The following is a 16900-nucleotide window of genomic DNA, read 5'->3' as shown; positions in this document are numbered from 1 at the left end:
CAGCTAGCGCGCATGGCAAATAATTTATCGTCCCTGCGCACGTTGATAGCTGCAGCCCATCCGCTCCACCCCGTGTAGAATCGTATTCTCACGCGATCCAGTGGCCGTGACCCGGCCGTTTGGCGATCCCCACAGCGCACGCAGCCGACACTCCGTCCGGTGTAGTGTAATACAGTACATATATCCTTGCGCCCTCCCGGCCACTTCAGTCGACATACGAGCACCATACAGCCAGCTTAATAATTTGCTGCTATATAGCTCTTCATTCTGTCGTAGAGATCGAGACGTACACACTACACTGAAGCAAGCTGAGTGCGTCGTACCAGTAGATAGCTAGCTAAATTAGCTAGAGGGATGGGTTCTCTGGAGGCAGCGAGCGGTGCTGCCGGCAATGGCGGCGGCGTCGCGGACCAGGCGCTGGCATTGGAGATCGGTGCTGGCATTAATGGGCAGCAGCACAAGGCCGCAGCTGCCGTCGTCGCCCGTGCGCCCGTGCTGGCGAACGGCGGCGCCGGTGGAAAGGCTACGAAGAAGAAGATCAGCCCCAAGGACAGGTATTGGGTGGCTGCCGATGAGGGGGAGATGGAGGCGGCCACGGCGGACGGCGGCGAGGACGGCTTGAGGCCGCTGCTGTACCGGAACTTCAGGGTCAGAGGCATCCTCCTCCATCCATACAGGTGCGTTAGCCTTTTTTTCTTGGGGACTTTTGTTTTTGCGATCAACAGGTGTCGTGTCAGGTGTGTTAGCAACTTGGTCGAATCTGACATGTCGCGGCGGACGCGTGATCGTGTATGGAAAAAACAGAATTATGGATGAACGTACGTGATCTTTTAGCGATTTGTTTTTCGGAATTTACGTACTCCCTCCGTTCATGTCTCAAGTTTGTTAAAATTTGTATGTATTTAGACATGACTTAGTGCATAGATCGATGCATTCAAATATAGTCAAAATTAAGACATTTTTTTGTTGAACGGAAGAAGTGTCCTTTTTTACCGAGTTTTGCAGAAATAAACCACGTGTGAAGTTACTACCCAGATTATATGCTGCCGTGGCATCGGTCGATGCAGAGTGTGAGGCCAAACTTAACGAATGATGAATAAAAGACAAACCACCGTGCCACCTTGACATGATGAATCGCACAAACAACATGGTTAGGTTGCTCCAACCATGCGCAGACAGCGCAGTTGCGCACCCCATCAACTGCTGACAAGTATAGCCATGTCAGGAAACTGGATTTCCATATTTATATTTGTTTGTATGGCATCCCAAAAATTCGAGTATGTGCTGCTTACGTTTGTTTGTGGTATATTTATGCGAGGGATGAGAAAGATTTTCCTTTTTTGGAAGAAAAGATAGCCCTTTGCCAATCGATTAGAAGGAAGTGGTAAAATATTTAGAAAGGGGTCAAAACAAAAAGGTCAAGATGACGCCAACAAGAGTACCCATCTGAGAGCCTAAAGCTACACCTCCCGGGTCAATTGAGCTCGCGATACTTTTTAGAAGAATCTCCTTGTAAACCAACTGAATCACCTGCACGGGAAGGAAGTCCTACATTCCTGAACATCGACTGTCGAGTGTTAGGGGCTATTTAGTTTGAGTCCATAGTAGCCTTGTCAAAAAATTGGTTGTCAAAAATTTGGTTGAGGTTTTTTTGTCCATGAGTTGGCCAAATTTATCCAAAATAATGAACTAGAGTTGGTTGGAGTTTTGACTTGCCAAATAGTTGACTCTCATCCAAACAAGAACCAAATCTTAGTTAATGACAAGAATTTGGTAGGATAACATTTGGTCACCGTTTCCTGTCCATAAGGAACCTTTCGTTAGCTCGTGAGTGCTTGCCGACTGAAAGCACTTATACTACACTCTACACAGGTGCAGCAAATGGAAACATAGGACTCTCCCATAAACAGATAGCGCACTTCGAAGTCGATCGCGACCGTGCTTACTTTTAATTAGCTAGCATCGATGAAGATAGGACTAAGGGCCTCACCATTGAGATCACGGCCCACAGAAAACAAACAAAAGGAGAGAAGAAAGATCGATCGTGCACGATTGCTACTAGTGCTAACGGCTGAGCTGCCGGCCATTTGCTTCTAATTAAGTGCGGCTTGATAGATTGCGCGGCGTGGTCCGTTAGACTGCACAGTTCTTTGCGCGTGCTCAGTGTGCACTGGTAGGTGCAATTAACTTAGATAGTAACATACATGCCAGTTAGGCTGGTGACATATCATGCTAATAAATAAACTAAAAAAGGTAGTAACTAGTTATGTTAATCATACGAATCAAGACAAGACAAGACGAATTTACAACATAATAAATAACACAACATATGACACCATATAATAACTTAAACTAAGCATGTTACTACTCCTAGATTACTCGTCACTATGACCAGCCTTATGCATTAGGCTGTGAGATCAATTCGATTGATCCCAGCTAGCTCCCTCCGTTTTCATATGCGTGCATGTACACACTCTTGCAAAATAATTAGGCCTCTCCCAATGCAAGTCTCTTAGCACGTAATTTTAGACATTTTGCTGACGGGCATGCTAATTAAAGAAGAAAGAAAGTGTTGTGGTCTCTTGCTAGAGATACCACTCTTGCAAAATATTAATTTATCCAGTCACATTCAAGCATGCCTACTACATTAATTAATAAATCATTTTAAGATATAACAACTAAGAGACTATGCATTGTGAATGTTGTCTCTTATCAAATATCACCACCTAAGATAACGTGCTAAGAAACTATGCATTTGGAGTGGCCTTATGCATTCACCTAGGGGGGAAAAAGACACTGAATTTAGCGGTATATCGCCCATAAGACGGATTTAGCGTATATTGCCCATAAAAAGAATAAGTCGAATTTAGCTGGAGGCCCATGTACTAACTAATGGGCAAGAAACCCGTGTTGAGTTGTTGACACGTCCCCAGGCCCAGCCGTAGACGTCGGCGGCGGCGGTTGCAGACACCACTCTCCCCGTCCAAACTCGCGGCACGGCGGCGACGGGAAACCTAGCCCTACCTGCCGCTCCCCAATTATTTCCCATGGCTTGGCGATGCCACGCCTCCACCTCTCGACTTGCGCTATCTGATCCCAGCCCTCGCCGTGCAGCACGGCAACCCTGCCCTGTTCCGTCGGCTCCGCGGGTCGCCGCACTGCCATGGACCGGTGGCCGGACGGCGTCGATCCGCCGGTTCCTCTCGGCACCGGTTCCGATAGCCCGTTCTCCTTGGTGCCTCCCGGCCCCGTTCGTTTTCTTGGAGCCTCCCAGCTAGGTTTCCCAAAATGTGAGCCCTGTCTGCATTACTACTGAAATGTGTTACGCTCAGTGTGCAATCGAAATCGGAAAAATGTGGAATTGAAGACTTGAACTCCTGTAGTTGAATAAATTTTACATGAGTGCAACAGAAATGTCCAAGACTACTTGTTTCAAAAAAAAGTGCAAGACTACTTAAACTAGCAGGTCATAGCAGTCTAGGAGAGTACCAGCTGCAATCTAAAATATTCAGGTCATGTGTCGGTGATCTTTGGTCAATGGGATGGCTTTAGCGATCCGAGAAAGTTTGAGATTAATCTGATCAATATTATTGGTTATCTGGGACTTCCATTTGGTACTTGACTTCTGTTAATCTGTTATGATGGACTGACCGTTGCTAAAAATACCTTGGCACTGTTTTAGTCTGAGTGAAATTAGGTACTAGCTTTAATCTGCCATAGATCCCTGGTATCATGTCAGGTCTGATTCAGCCATTGCTTAATAGATACTCTGTATTTGACTGAAAAAAATTATGAGCATCTTATCGTCGACATACTTCTGCAATTGTAGTTTTAGTGTTCTTTACCAATAACATATTGCAGCGAGGATTAATTGATATTTCTAATGGTATGGAGGGCGTTCCCCTTGTTTTGATATTTCATTTTCGAAGTTCACACTAATCATACATACTACAAGGTTCTCAGTTATGCTAAAGATTCTAGTTTTAATGCTAATACTTGGTATCGGGTAATTCCTAAAACTATATCCACGAGTTGATCTTTTGATTTTGTCATAACAGGTTGCTGAGCTTGGTCAGATTGGTTGCTATCGTCCTATTTTTCGTATGGCGTGTCAGGCATCCATATGCAGACGGCATGTGGCTTTGGTGGATATCTATGGTTGGAGATCTTTGGTTTGGTGTCACTTGGTTGCTAAACCAAGTTGCAAAGCTTAATCCTATCAAGCGTGTCCCCAACCTTGCCCTCTTGAAACAGCAGTTTGATCTCCCTGACGGCAACTCCAACCTCCCTCTCCTTGATGTGTTCATCAACACAGTGGATCCCATAAATGAGCCTATGATATACACTATGAACTCCATCTTATCCATTCTTGCCGCAGACTATCCAGTTGACAAGCATGCTTGCTACCTCTCAGATGATGGTGGGTCAATAATCCACTACGATGGGTTGCTTGAGACTGCAAAATTTGCTGCGTTGTGGGTTCCCTTTTGCCGAAAACATTCTATTGAGCCAAGAGCCCCTGAGAGCTACTTTTCTGTAAAGACACGCCCATACACTGGAAATGCTCCAGAAGAGTTTGTCAACGACCACAGACACATGTCTAGAGAGTATGATGAGTTCAAGGGGCATTTAGATGCACTTTTTACCGTCATTCCCCAACGGTCAGATAAATACAATCATGCAGATGCCAAAGAAGGTGCAAAGGCAACTTGGATGGCAGATGGGAAACAGTGGCCAGGCACATGGATCGACCCAGCTGAGAACCATAAGAAAGGACAACATGACGGAATTGTCCAGGTATAATTTTCAATAAAAAAAAATTCATGGAACTTAGTTTCCAGTTTTTTATTATTGTTAGAGTTACACATGAGTAATTTAAGAACGAGTGCTCATTTGTTTGAAACTGCAATGTCTGTTCAATAGGTTATGTTGAAACATCCAAGTTATGAACCAGAACTTGGTTTACCTGCAAGCGCCAACAACCCTCTAGACTTCAGCGCCGTTGATGTACGCCTCCCAATGCTTGTGTACATCTCGCGTGAGAAGCATCCAAACTATGATCATCAAAAGAAGGCAGGTGCCATGAACGTACAGCTGCGAGTCTCTGCCCTCCTGACCAATGCGCCCTTCATCATCAACTTCGATGGCGACCACTACGTCAACAACTCAAAAGCTTTCCGGGCTGGCATCTGTTTCATGCTCGACCGCCGTGACGGTGACAATACTGCCTTTGTACAGTTCCCTCAACGCTTTGATGATGTTGATCCTACAGACAGGTATTGCAATCACAACCGTGTCTTCTTCGATGCCACCTTGCTCGGCCTCAACGGCATCCAAGGGCCTTCTTACGTCGGCACTGGTTGCATGTTCCGTCGTGTCTCACTTTATGGTGTTGACCCACCTCGCTGGAGACCTGATGACGCCATGATTGTGGACAGCTCCAACAAGTTTGGCAGTTCACTGTCCTTTATCAGCTCAATGCAGCCAGCCGCAAACCAATCACGCTCGATCATGTCACTGCTTGCACTTGAAGAGTCTGTCATGGCGGAGTTAGCTGATGTCATGAAATGTGCATATGAGGACGGGACTGAGTGGGGCAAGGAAGTTGGCTGGGTGTACAACATTGCAACAGAGGATGTGGTCACCGGCTTCCGCCTGCACCGGAATGGGTGGCGTTCAATGTACTGCCGCATGGAGCCAGATGCATTTGCCGGCACTGCACCTATCAACCTCACTGAGCGCCTCTACCAGATCCTGCGCTGGTCAGGGGGCTCCCTTGAGATGTTCTTCTCACGCAACTGCCCACTTCTGGCCGGTCGCCGACTCCACCCTATGCAACGAATAGCTTACGCCAACATGACGGCCTACCCAGTCTCATCGGTCTTTCTTGTGTTCTATCTCCTCTTCCCGGTTATATGGATCTTCCGTGGGCAATTCTACATCCAGAAGCCATTTCCCACGTACGTGTTGTACCTTGTCATCGTCATAGGCTTGACCGAATTGATTGGTATGGTGGAGATCAAGTGGGCAGGCCTCACGCTGCTGGACTGGATCCGCAATGAGCAGTTCTACATTGTTGGTGCGACTGCTGTGTACCCTACAGCAGTGCTGCACATAGTGCTGAAGTTGTTTGGTTTGAAGGGTGTTTCATTCAAGCTGACGGCAAAGCAGGTAGCAAGCAGCACCAGTGAGAAGTTTGCTGAACTGTACGCTGTGCAGTGGGCTCCAATGCTGATCCCAACAATGGTAGTGATAGCAGTGAATGTCTGTGCCATTGGTGCGTCGATAGGCAAGGCGATAATCGGAGGATGGTCGCTCTTGCAGATGGCAGATGCAGGGCTGGGGCTGCTGTTCAACGCATGGATTCTGCTGCTGATCTACCCTTTTGCACTGGGCATCATGGGACGGTGGAGCAAGAGACCCTATGTCCTGTTCATTATGTTTGTCCTTGCGTTTATTGTAATCGCGATGCTGGATATTGCCATCCAAGCCATGCGCTCTGGGTTTGTTCGGTTCCACTTCAGAAGGTCAGGTGGTGCCAGTTTTCCCACAAGCTGGGGTTTGTAAGGCTCTGGTCTTTATTGCTTATTGGTGCCAGTTTCCCTTGTTGGAAGGTTTTTTCTTCTTTCTGGTTTTCTTAGATGGTGTGGATCATATTGGTCGTACAAGTTCGTGTGCATAATGTAAAATTGGCCATTTGCCTGGAAAGGAAAGGAGATGTGACGAAGTAATACGTATAGAATTTCCAGTATGATGTCCAGGATGCCTGGGAGTAGTATTTAATAATTGTAACCAAATTCTCTCACGTCCTATCTAATCTAGACATCAAGATTTATAGACTATAGTGCATACCTTCTAGCTGCATTTCAAGTGTTCTTCAAGATTAGAAATGTTCAGATCTGAAAATGAGGTGGAAATAATTACAAACTAATCTGCTGCTAAAAATGGAACCCAAAAAGATCCATCTCATCCCCGCAAAAAAGAAAAGAAAATATCAAGATGATGGGAACATATTGTTTTTTTAGCGAAATCACATTGTCTTTATTGATCAATAATCAAAGGAATACAAGTATTGTTCCAAGGCGGGATAAGCCAAGTGAACCGGCCATGCTGAAGAGACAAGAAGCTCTTAACAAAATTATGAACATCCAAGTTTGAAGATCTACTCTAATTTTTTTTTCCAGAGGAGAATATGTACTCTAGTTTCTATTTTTGAGCGAATATGTACTGTAATTGTTTTTTAGAAGAAGATGTACCGTAATTCTTCCTTCTTTTCTTTCTCTTTCGCCTTAGGGCGGCTCTGTACATATTTTCCCTCTGCTTTAATAAATGGAAGCCAACAGTTGCTGGACCTTTCAGAAAAAAAAAGTCCATTTTTCACCCTCAAATGTGACCCTATAGCCGGATAACCCCCCGAACTGCAAACCCGGTTATTTAGACCCCTGAATTCCCTAATACCAGATAAATCACCCCCATTAGCGCTATATGAGCTGACGTGGCACCTTTGAGGCGGTTTAGGGTGTGATTAGGCATAGTTGACTGCTGACGTGGCCACGGCGGTTAAATCACCCGCGATTCCTTTCCTCTCCTGACCCCTTCGTATTCTCTCATTCTCTCTCTCGCTCCTTCACCAATCTGGCCGCCGCGACGACGAATCTCAGCGGAGAGCTGCGCGCATGAGCAGGGGGGGGGGACGGTCATCGCATTCCCGCCATGGATAAAGGTTAGTGCAATTCAATCTCCCAGTCCGTATGGGTCCTCAATTGGGTAGTGTTTTGCAGTTCTTAGGGTTTGGGCGGATGGGGACGAAATTTAGGTCTGATGGTCGTATCCTTCAATTTGTTGCATCTTTAGGCTCTGATGATTTCGACCCGCTGGACTATCTGTCGATCAGATATCGTATTTGCGGGAAGTTTGTGACGAGACATGGAGTGATGACATACGTGGGTGGGATCACTGGGTTGTACCACTTGGACAGGGATAAGCTTTGCTATCAGGAAGTCATGGATTTTTTTTGAAGGATATGATCAGTGTTGAGCTAGACTGGTTAGATGATAGGAGGCAAGTCAAGATTTATTGGCTTTCCCTGATAAACAGTAGATGATGGACTATCATTGTTGTATGATGATGCTTCAGTACGTAGGATGGACAGTCAGATTAGAGATGGTGGAGTTGCGAAGCTATATGTTGAGCATTTTGAGTATGAGTCTGATGAGAATGAGAATGAGAATCAGTTAGATGCTGACTAGGAGCCAGATAATCAACCTAGTGATCTTCAGCTTACAAGTTCAGATAATTCAGATGAGGAAGAAGCAGAGGAACCAATAGCAGAGGAGTCAGTTGGATTGGTAAACATCAGACTTGCTGAAACATACTACTCCAAGCAGAAAGAAACTAAATTTCCACTATTACCTGTTCAACCAGTTGGGACTGATTATGTGATATTTCTATTATCTGATGCTCCCACAGAAATAGAAGATGGAATGGAAAAGTTGCTCATATCACCCAGTAAAGAAGAGTTGGCAGGAAGGAGTACTGCAGAGGAAATTGGTGATGATGCTGAAAAGGAGTCATCAAATTCAAAGACATGACCCCAAGTAAGAAGGATTTAGATGCTGAACTCAGGAGATTTAGGGAGATATATGGGTACAGCCAGGAAGACAAGAAGAAGAAGGTTAAGAGAAAATTGATACCTGCCAAGCCACATCCTTCAAGGGAGAAGATTACACCACCAGAACTAGATGTGTCAGCACAAAAAAATCAGAAAGGAAGGAGAGTGAATATGTACCACCAGAAACTAATGAGAATGAACAGGAGGCAGTTGATGATTCAGAAGAGGATACTGACACTAAATATGTACCACCAGAGTGTAGTTCAGGTGAGGATTCAGAGGCTGAACAGATAAGGAAGCTTGCTAGAGAGATCAGGAGACAAAAGAGGGCCAAGAAGATGGGGGCCACAACAGGTCCAGTTGTGAAAGACAACAATGTTGTAGAAGAGAAAGCTGGTGATCTTGATGCAGGTTATGACACTAACTATTTTGACTCAGATGATGATTGCTCCTATGATGAGGAGAGTGATGGTGAAGGAGGTAAACTATTCAAAAGGAGGAAGAGTTCATGGCCAAGATTGATAGCAAGGCAAAAGAACCTAAGTTCCAGCTAGGCATGGTGTTTAGGGGGAAAGAGCAAATGAAGAAGGCTCTCATAAAGTATGGGATAAAGCAGCATGTCCATTTGCTCTTTACTAAAGATGAGAAAAACAAAGTTAGAGCCCATTGTTCATGGCCAGGTTGTAAATGGATGATATATGCATCCAAGACAAGTAAGAATAAGGGGTTGCAAGTTTCTACACTAGTTGATGAACACCATTGCATTCCTAGAAGGGACAACAACTTGGTTACAGCTCAAGTGATTGCAGCTAAGTATGCAAAGTTGTCATGTACTTTGGAATGGGAAGGATGGGTTTGAGGTTAAGGAGAATGACAGGTTTAGGTTTACTGTGTCATTGCAAAAAAGATAGTGCACATGTAGGTATGGCAGCTCTCAGGATTGCCATGTTGCCATGCCATTAGTGCAATATACAAGAGCTCACAGCAGGTCGAAGCTTTCATAGCAAGTTGTTTCTCTATTGGGAATTATTACAAAATCTATGATCACTGTTTAGAGCCATTGGAGGGAGAAGAGAGTTGGCCCACAGCAGACCATCCTAAGCTAGAAGCACCAGGGTTCATAAGGATGCCAGGCAGGCCCAAGGTAGAGAGGAGAAGAGAACCAGGTGAAGTTCCTACAGGAAGCAAGATGACAAAGGTTGGAATTAAAATCACCTGCAGTCTTTGCCATAAACAAGGACACAACATTAAGAGCTGCAAAAACAATCCTAACCACAAGCATAATCTGAATGCTCACATAGTGAAGCAAGCAACAAAGAAAAGAAAAATTGATAAAGATGCTTTTGAAGCTGAAAATGCCAAAAGAGCTGCTAAAGAGAAGGAACGTAATGTCCTAAACATTTTGCAACTGAACATGTTTTGCTCTTGCACTACCTAAACATGTGCCTTTTTTATTGTAGGGTATTGCACCTGTACCCGAACCAAAGAACAAGGCTTTTTTGATTGAGACACCTTTAAGAAGGAAGCCAACAGCTCTCAAGATTGGAGGAAGCCAAGGCTGTCAACCAAGTTCTTAGCCAAGTTCTCAACCAAAGAAGAAGCCAAGTTCTCAGCCAATCAGCAAGAATAGCTCACAACCATCTAGGCCATCAAGTTCCCAGCCATCTCACTGTGTATTCACTCTTGCTGATTTCAAGGCTGCAAAAATGGTTAACAGTGGCAATGATGGTTCATCATCAGGGAAGTGAATCATGTAATAGTGTTATGGACATGTAATAATGTCATGAACATGTATTCTGTTAGCTTAATGTGTCATGTTAACATGAACTGATCTGGATGTGACATTTATGCCACTTATGTTTTGTCAGCTATTTGTGTGCTGGTAACTTGAAGTTATAAGGATGTGTCAATTTCAATCAAATGTCTTTCAAATGGTATTTGCAACATCAAGGAAGACAATCCATTTATTCAAGACATTACAGGTTCACATTTGTCCCATTACAAACTGCATCCATCAAACTGACATTACAGCATAAATAACCGAAACTAACATGAAAATTAGGACAAAATTAACAAGCTTCTGATTTTGTAGCTCCTTCCTCGTTGTCTTCACCTCATCCTCTAAGCTCAGAACTTTATTTTCCTCCTCTGCAATCCTTTTCTGTATCTCAGTTAACTGCATTTCAACATTAGCAGCCTCTGCTTTCAGCACTTCATTCTCCTTCCTCCATTTCAGACAAAAATCACGAAGATCCCCGATCAATTCTCGAAGAAATGTTGTTGTCAGAGGGTCATGCCAGACAAATAACTTGCAGCCCCCAGAACCCTAAAGAAACAACAAAACAACATCTTTATAGGGTAATGCAAAATTTCTACTCACTGAATGCCTCAATCAAGAGAACTTACCCGGCGGAGGGGGCATGTGTGGTATCTTTGCCCTGGGTTAAGCACGCTCCACGAAATCCAACGGGGTGCCTTCAACCCGCAGTGGCAGATCACCGCCTGCAAGTAATCCAGTGACATCTCGCGATATGGGATTGGCGACGATGAGACGGGAGCCCGCGAGCATGAAACCCTAGAGGACGATGACCCGCCGCGATGCTCCATCGACGACCCGCCGCGATTTCTAGGGTTTCCAGGTGGGGAATCGAGAGCGATTTCGAATGTGGCCAGCGGGAATCGAGAGCAAAAAAAGGAACCGCGGGCGATTTAACCGCCGTGGCCACGTCAGCAGTCAACAAATCGGTCAACTATGCCTAATCACACCCTAAACCGCCTCAAATGTGCCACGTCAGCTCATATACCGCTAATGGGGGGGTGATTTATCTGGTATTAGGGAATTCAGGGGTCTAAATAACCGGTTTTGCAGTTCGGGGGATTATCCGGCGATAGGGTCACATTTGAGGGTGAAAAATGGACTTCTTTAAAAAAAATGAACAAAAGAAGAAAAATCTAACGGGCTGCCATAATCCCATACAATAACGCAAAGGCCTAGTTACTGAAATCCTCCACGCGCACAACGGCACAGGCCGCGCCCAGCAGGATATTTGGCCTGCAATTAGCATACGTGAGCGGAGCAACCCTCCGGCGTTCTCATTTTACATCCCAAGATGCCCCCTAAAAAAAATGGTGCTCCCTTCCAAGTTGGGATGTGTTTGGTTCTTGTTTATTCTTGCCCTACCAATATTTACCAACAATTGGCTAGCCAATATTTTGGCCAAGGATTTGTTGGCCCATGATTTGGCAAGATTCGTGAGAAGACATGTATTCCTTTTGGCAAATTTGGTACGAACCAAACAGACCCCAAGTTCCAACGGCGCCCGGCGTCAGGTCGAGCCCGGCGCTTTGCGAGTCGATGACGGTGTCGTGATCTCCGGCTCTCCGCCGTCCTCTCATGCCGCACAGCTGCAGTGCTGCTCCTCCACCCTTGTTTGTTGCCTGCAGCTTTATCCGCATCAGATATTCAGATGACCAGATTTAGTGGGATAGCGGCATTCGTGCCGCGCAGGAAATCAGTAGCACAGAGCACCTTGGCTTGGGGGGCAGCTTGCCAGTTCGTCGTCTCCTCCGACTTCTTCCTCGCGCCGCTCCAGCCCGAGGTTCGCTTTCCTTCGCCAATCCCTCACCCCCGTTAACCGCGAATCTATATCCCCCAGGCACTGCCGTTGCCTTCGCGTAACCTGTATTGACGAGCGACTGCTCCGTGTTCGATTTCCTGTGGGGCCAATGGGGGCTTGTTTGCTGGTGCAGGTAAATCAATCCCAAGTGGCGTGCAATCTGCCTTACGATTGTGGATATTGCAGGTGCCAAGTGAAGTAGGTCAAGTGCCTCAGTAAATTTGGCATTGAAAGAGGGATTGCCAATCTCGAGAAACGAAAGAGATATTGCAAGGCTGTTTGTTTTGCCATATGAACTAGGGGTAGCTGCATTACGAAGCAGTGATACATCGATTAACTGGTAGTATTTGGTAGGCTATGTATATGCTGCACAAAATCATCAACCATAGACATCTAGCGTTTTTATTTTGGTTCTTAGGTGCTACTTTGGTTGTTGGTACACTGGCGAAATGTATTATTTTTGGAACATTTGAGTCAACATGTTTTAGTAGTTATTTTTAGTTCAGCATTTTGAATCATGGATTAAAATTATGGTACTCCCTCTGATCCATATTAATTGTCTCAAATTTGCCTAAATATGGATGTATCCATGCTCAAAAAGCGTCTAGATACATGTAATATTTCGACAACTAATATGGATCGGAGGGAGTAATTCTAATTCTAAACTTTGTGCAGGTTAGACAGTGAGTGCATCTTGTTCCTCTTTCTGACGTTTGAGTTTAGTTCTAATTCTAGTTGTCCAGTTGTCCGTGCTGAAATTGTGGTATCTCACTCCTTCTATGAATATAACTTCTGTTCTCGTATTAGTGGTTGACACTAGTTTACCTCTAGCATTTATATGACTAAATATTGCAACAAACCATTCTAACCTTTTAGAAAGTTTTTATTTGATCTTGTTATTCATGAAGGAAACTAATCATGGATGATTGAATCCTAGTCCTCCGTTAGAGTTGAACAGGTCTTAGGAACACTGGGTATCACTTCGAATCCTCTGTTGCCTTCAGAACAGAAGTCTTCGCTGCACCAGCATTCCAACATTGAAATCCTAGTCAGTAGTTCCATGTCTTCTGCCTCCTAATCTATAGTCCAAATTAGCATGCTAAAGTCTGCATCCTTGCATATTTCTTTGAATGGTTACATGGCTCATCTTACCTGAGAAGAACACGACCAATGAATTTTCAACTACGTATAATGATTTAATTTTACCAAGATCACTAGTTTAATGGTGCTTAGGTTATGGGTATTTAGCCAAATAAGAATTTAAAATTCTTCAAAGATTTGATGCATGCCCATCTAGATGCTAGACAGAATATAGCCTCAATTTACTCAGTATTATCAATGCTGATGTAATGAGAGGCTTAAATTATAGTATTGTGCCCACAAAGACAATAACACAGAAATGATTCACATATACTTATGTTGGGCTGTTGAGTTATATTTGTGAAACTCATGTTTTGTTATATTTGGTATTATCCTAGCTATGTTGTGTGTTTAGTTAAAAAAGAGGACGGTGCGGTTGTTGCTGCTGGACATAACAGGTGAACCTCGATCATGTAGATTCTAGTGTATGTCAGTGAACTCGATTTTTTCACTATGTTTTGACTAAGAGAATAAGAGAATCCGTAATATATAATGTAACAGAAGTCTGCCTTTTATATTTGTTATTCAATTATGCTGCGTGCCTACAAAGTTGAAATTGATACATAGAAAGACATAAAAGCTGAGCATACTAGTTTCTACATATGTACAACTTCAGTCACTCATAGCACTTTTTAAACATATAAATGCCTTGCCCTCATAATTTGTAGGGCTATCTTGTTATGAACTTAGGAATTATGAACCTCCTGAAGTAGCACTATGTGTCTGAGAAGTTGTTGTGCTGTTTTGTGTCTGGGAAGTTTGGCTTGAAGACAAATCTGAGAAGAAGTTTATGACATCAGGGCTTTCGCCAAGAACTCTTAGTGACCTGGGAACTGGAGGCATGTTCACATCAAGGAATCCCTCTAGGATTTGGACAATTTGACCCGTTGTGGGTCTAGTGCTTTCATCATCTTGGATGCACCAACAAGCAACTTTACAAGCTCTTGTGAGCTCATCAGGATTTGCATCTCCATTCAGCCTGGGGTCCAACAAGGTGTGCAGATCCCCTTCATGGAGCTTGCTTGCAGCCAAGGTTGGGAAGAATGCGGGCCTGCCCTCCTCCCCATGATCAGCATTCCTTCTGCCTGATATGAGTTCAAAGAGCATCATGCCGTAGCTAAATACATCTGCCTTTGCTGTTATCGGCACGCCGCTGATCCATTCTGGTGCAAGGTAACCCCTTGTTCCTCTCATCGTTGTCAAAACACGGCTGAAGTCCCGGCCTAAGAGCTTTGCTAGACCAAAATCGGACACTTTTGGTACAAAGGACTCATCCAAGAGTATATTGTCTGGCTTAACATCGCAGTGAATGATGCAGTCCCTACATTTTTCGTGCAGGTAGTTTAGGCCTCTTGCTGTTCCAAGTGCAATTTGGTACCTAGTGGCCCAGCTCAATGCTGTTTTCTCACCAGGGAACAGCTGCACTTCGAGGGAGCCTTTTGGCATGAACTCATACACAAGTAGCCTCTTTGATCCTTCAGAACAGAACCCAAGAAGACGGACCAAATTAACATGCTGGGTTGTTCCAATCGTGCTTACCTCAGCACGGAATTGCTTCTCCCCTTGATGAAGCCCATCGAGCTTCTTCACAGCAATGGCAGTTGAATCTGGGAGCTTCCCTTTGAACACCGAACCGAAGGCACCTCCCCCCAGCTTCTCTGAGAAATTTTTGGTGACATGCTGCAGATCACTGTACCTGAATGCAATCAGTGTGCCCCCAGCAGTCTTGGATATCCGAAGAGTCCTGTCTCGGCGACATTTCTGAAATAGGAAGAACAACACAATCGCAAGGATTATCAGAACCGCAGCAACTCCACCAACAACTGCACCAATGATTGCTGCCTTGCTCTTTTTTGAGTCTTGTAGCTCGGATGCTGCAAGTCTGAGGAAGAGTGTTCCTACCCCATTTCCACTGTATTCGTCTTGGAGGTTAACCAACTCCCCAGGCCAAACAAAGCAGCCACTAGAATTGTAAGTATAAGCATTACATGAGCAGTTCTTCAGACAAGCCACCTTGCATTCTTCGGAGCTCGTGGCCAGTGCACTCTGAGCATTATCAGGTAGCCTCACACCTCCCATGGTATAGAACTTATCAGGCTGAGTCTTTGCAGAATTCGAATTGGCCTGGCACTGCAATGGTACGTTCCTCTTGCACCCACCACTATAATCCTGGAGATCCCAATCACTCTGAAACTTCTGGCTGAAACCCTTGATGCAGTTGCAGTATGGCAGAGCAGTGAGGCTGCAGCTGCCATATGCCCCACAAAGCGCATACACCTCGCACTGTGTCCGTGGTTGTGCCCAGAACATGATCCACTGTTTTGAGGAATCCACCCATGTCAGCTGCTTGATCTGTCCGGTCACGTCAATGATGAACCGCGAGATGACTGAATCATCCTTCATCGAGTAGATGAAGTAGCTTTCTGTGTCATTGTTGATGAACTGGAAGTTGTATCTGAAATTGGATGTCATCTCTGGCACAAGGCTAAAGATATTGCCGTTCCATGGGCCACTGGTCCAGTAGCTTATGGATTCATCCCACTGAATGAAGTACTGTGTTGTGCCGTTTGGGTCTAGCTCCAGTGAGAACAACCCAGGAGATGGGTCTGCGTTGTTCTTCCAGGGAACAAGCCTCTGGCTCACTCTGGTGGTCTTGTTCAATCCGAGCTTTCCCCCCGGAAGCCAGGTGTTTGTCGGATGGTCTATGCTTCGCCAATAAACTATCGATGGATTGGAGGCGTCGGTGAGCTCGAGGCTACCGGTATCCTTAATAGTGGCCATGGTAGAGTTGGAGATTGTGCTTACGTTGGTGGACCATAGCTGCCGGTTCTTGGCTTGATCAAGGAGGACAAGGTTGCCATCACTGGCGATGCGCAAGGAGGCAGTGGTTGGGTCAGACACAAGAACATCGGTGGTTGCCGTCCACACAGTCGTCACCTGTGGTATGTTGCTGTACCATATGGCTATGTAGTAGCTGCCGGAGATGGAAGAACCGAGCGGTGGGGAATAGAAGCCCAAGGTGAATTTGCTGCCGCGGGACACAATCCTCTGCGTCCCGGAGAACGGTGTGGTGGAGTTGATGGTGTCAACGGCTGTGCAGAGAAGTATTTGGCCCAGTAGCAGGAGGAAGAAGAAAGGAGCCATGGATCATGGATAGGAGCTTGGAAGAGTAGCCAGGTTTGAAGGAGGATGGAAGAATGGAGTCTGGACTCTCGTGGTGGTAGTTGGATACGGAGGGTTTTCAGGCTGGTGAGCAACAAGGCTAATTAAATACGAAGCCTTCTTTGACTTGGTACAGGTGCAAAGGCTGATTGACGCACACATATGGCCAACGCCCTTGCAGAATGATAAATGATGGATTAGCGGTATATTTTTCTCACTGCCTTATTAGACTTCTGTCTGTTGAATTCATTCTTAGTTGCAATCGAAGGTAGCATATCCTCTTCTTTATTTATTGTTATTTTATGTTCATTGTGTTTCATAATATTAGTGAATGGAGATGCCAATATCTGACTGCTATGATACCGACTGT

At 45.0% G+C, this 16900-nt stretch overlaps 3 protein-coding genes and 1 long non-coding RNA gene across 5 annotated transcripts; 2 read left to right on the top strand and 2 right to left on the bottom strand.

Annotated features, from left to right (window-relative positions):
* The first annotated feature begins 129 nt into the window (after positions 1-129).
* Positions 130-6837, top strand: LOC100822931 (probable mixed-linked glucan synthase 8). Of its 2 annotated transcripts, none has more exons than XM_003562889.4 (3): positions 130-677; positions 4059-4797; positions 4924-6837. In XM_003562889.4, exons 1-3 carry the CDS (start codon positions 355-357, stop codon positions 6565-6567), a joined length of 2706 nt encoding a protein of 901 aa, XP_003562937.1. In that variant the 5' UTR covers positions 130-354; the 3' UTR covers positions 6568-6837. The 2 variants fall into 2 exon arrangements, with proteins under 2 accessions (XP_003562937.1, XP_010237190.1); XM_010238888.3 differs by lacking the exon at positions 130-677 and adding an exon at positions 2942-3290.
* A 3689-nt stretch (positions 6838-10526) lies between these two features.
* LOC112269354 lies at positions 10527-11517 on the bottom strand. Its single transcript, XM_024456003.1, has 2 exons — positions 11018-11517; positions 10527-10937 (listed from the first exon to the last, which is right to left on the bottom strand). The coding sequence occupies exons 1-2, from the start codon at positions 11216-11218 to the stop codon at positions 10626-10628; spliced, it is 513 nt and encodes a 170-aa protein (XP_024311771.1). The 5' UTR covers positions 11219-11517; the 3' UTR covers positions 10527-10625.
* Positions 11518-11701: 184 nt separating this feature from the next.
* LOC112269355 lies at positions 11702-12733 on the top strand. The gene is made up of 2 exons (XR_002961176.1): positions 11702-12210; positions 12362-12733. It is a non-coding gene; the product is annotated as an uncharacterized LOC112269355 (long non-coding RNA).
* A 1123-nt stretch (positions 12734-13856) lies between these two features.
* Positions 13857-16747, bottom strand: LOC100823236 (G-type lectin S-receptor-like serine/threonine-protein kinase At2g19130). Its single transcript, XM_003562890.4, has one exon. It carries the CDS (start codon positions 16510-16512, stop codon positions 14062-14064), a length of 2451 nt encoding a protein of 816 aa, XP_003562938.1. The 5' UTR covers positions 16513-16747; the 3' UTR covers positions 13857-14061.
* Positions 16748-16900: the final 153 nt, after the last annotated feature.

The sequence above is a fragment of the Brachypodium distachyon genome, chromosome 1 (assembly GCF_000005505.3).
Source record: "Brachypodium distachyon strain Bd21 chromosome 1, Brachypodium_distachyon_v3.0, whole genome shotgun sequence".
In the NCBI taxonomy this organism is placed as follows: Eukaryota; Viridiplantae; Streptophyta; class Magnoliopsida; order Poales; family Poaceae; genus Brachypodium; species Brachypodium distachyon.
This window is presented reverse-complemented; position numbering and strand designations above follow the sequence as displayed.

Bases quoted from the DNA above. Each gene is read 5' to 3' on its own strand.
- LOC100822931 (XM_003562889.4), top strand. From the start codon at position 355: ATGGGTTCTCTGGAGGCAGCGAGCGGTGCTGCCGGCAATGGCGGCGGC. The intron at 678-4,058 runs GTGCGTTAGCCT...TTGTCATAACAG, and splicing joins ATCCTCCTCCATCCATACAG to GTTGCTGAGCTTGGTCAGAT. The intron at 4,798-4,923 runs GTATAATTTTCA...TCTGTTCAATAG, and splicing joins AACATGACGGAATTGTCCAG to GTTATGTTGAAACATCCAAG.
- LOC112269354 (XM_024456003.1), bottom strand. From the start codon at position 11,218: ATGGAGCATCGCGGCGGGTCATCGTCCTCTAGGGTTTCATGCTCGCGG. The intron at 10,938-11,017 runs GTAAGTTCTCTT...TTGTTTCTTTAG, and splicing joins ACACATGCCCCCTCCGCCGG to GGTTCTGGGGGCTGCAAGTT.
- LOC100823236 (XM_003562890.4), bottom strand. From the start codon at position 16,512: ATGGCTCCTTTCTTCTTCCTCCTGCTACTGGGCCAAATACTTCTCTGC.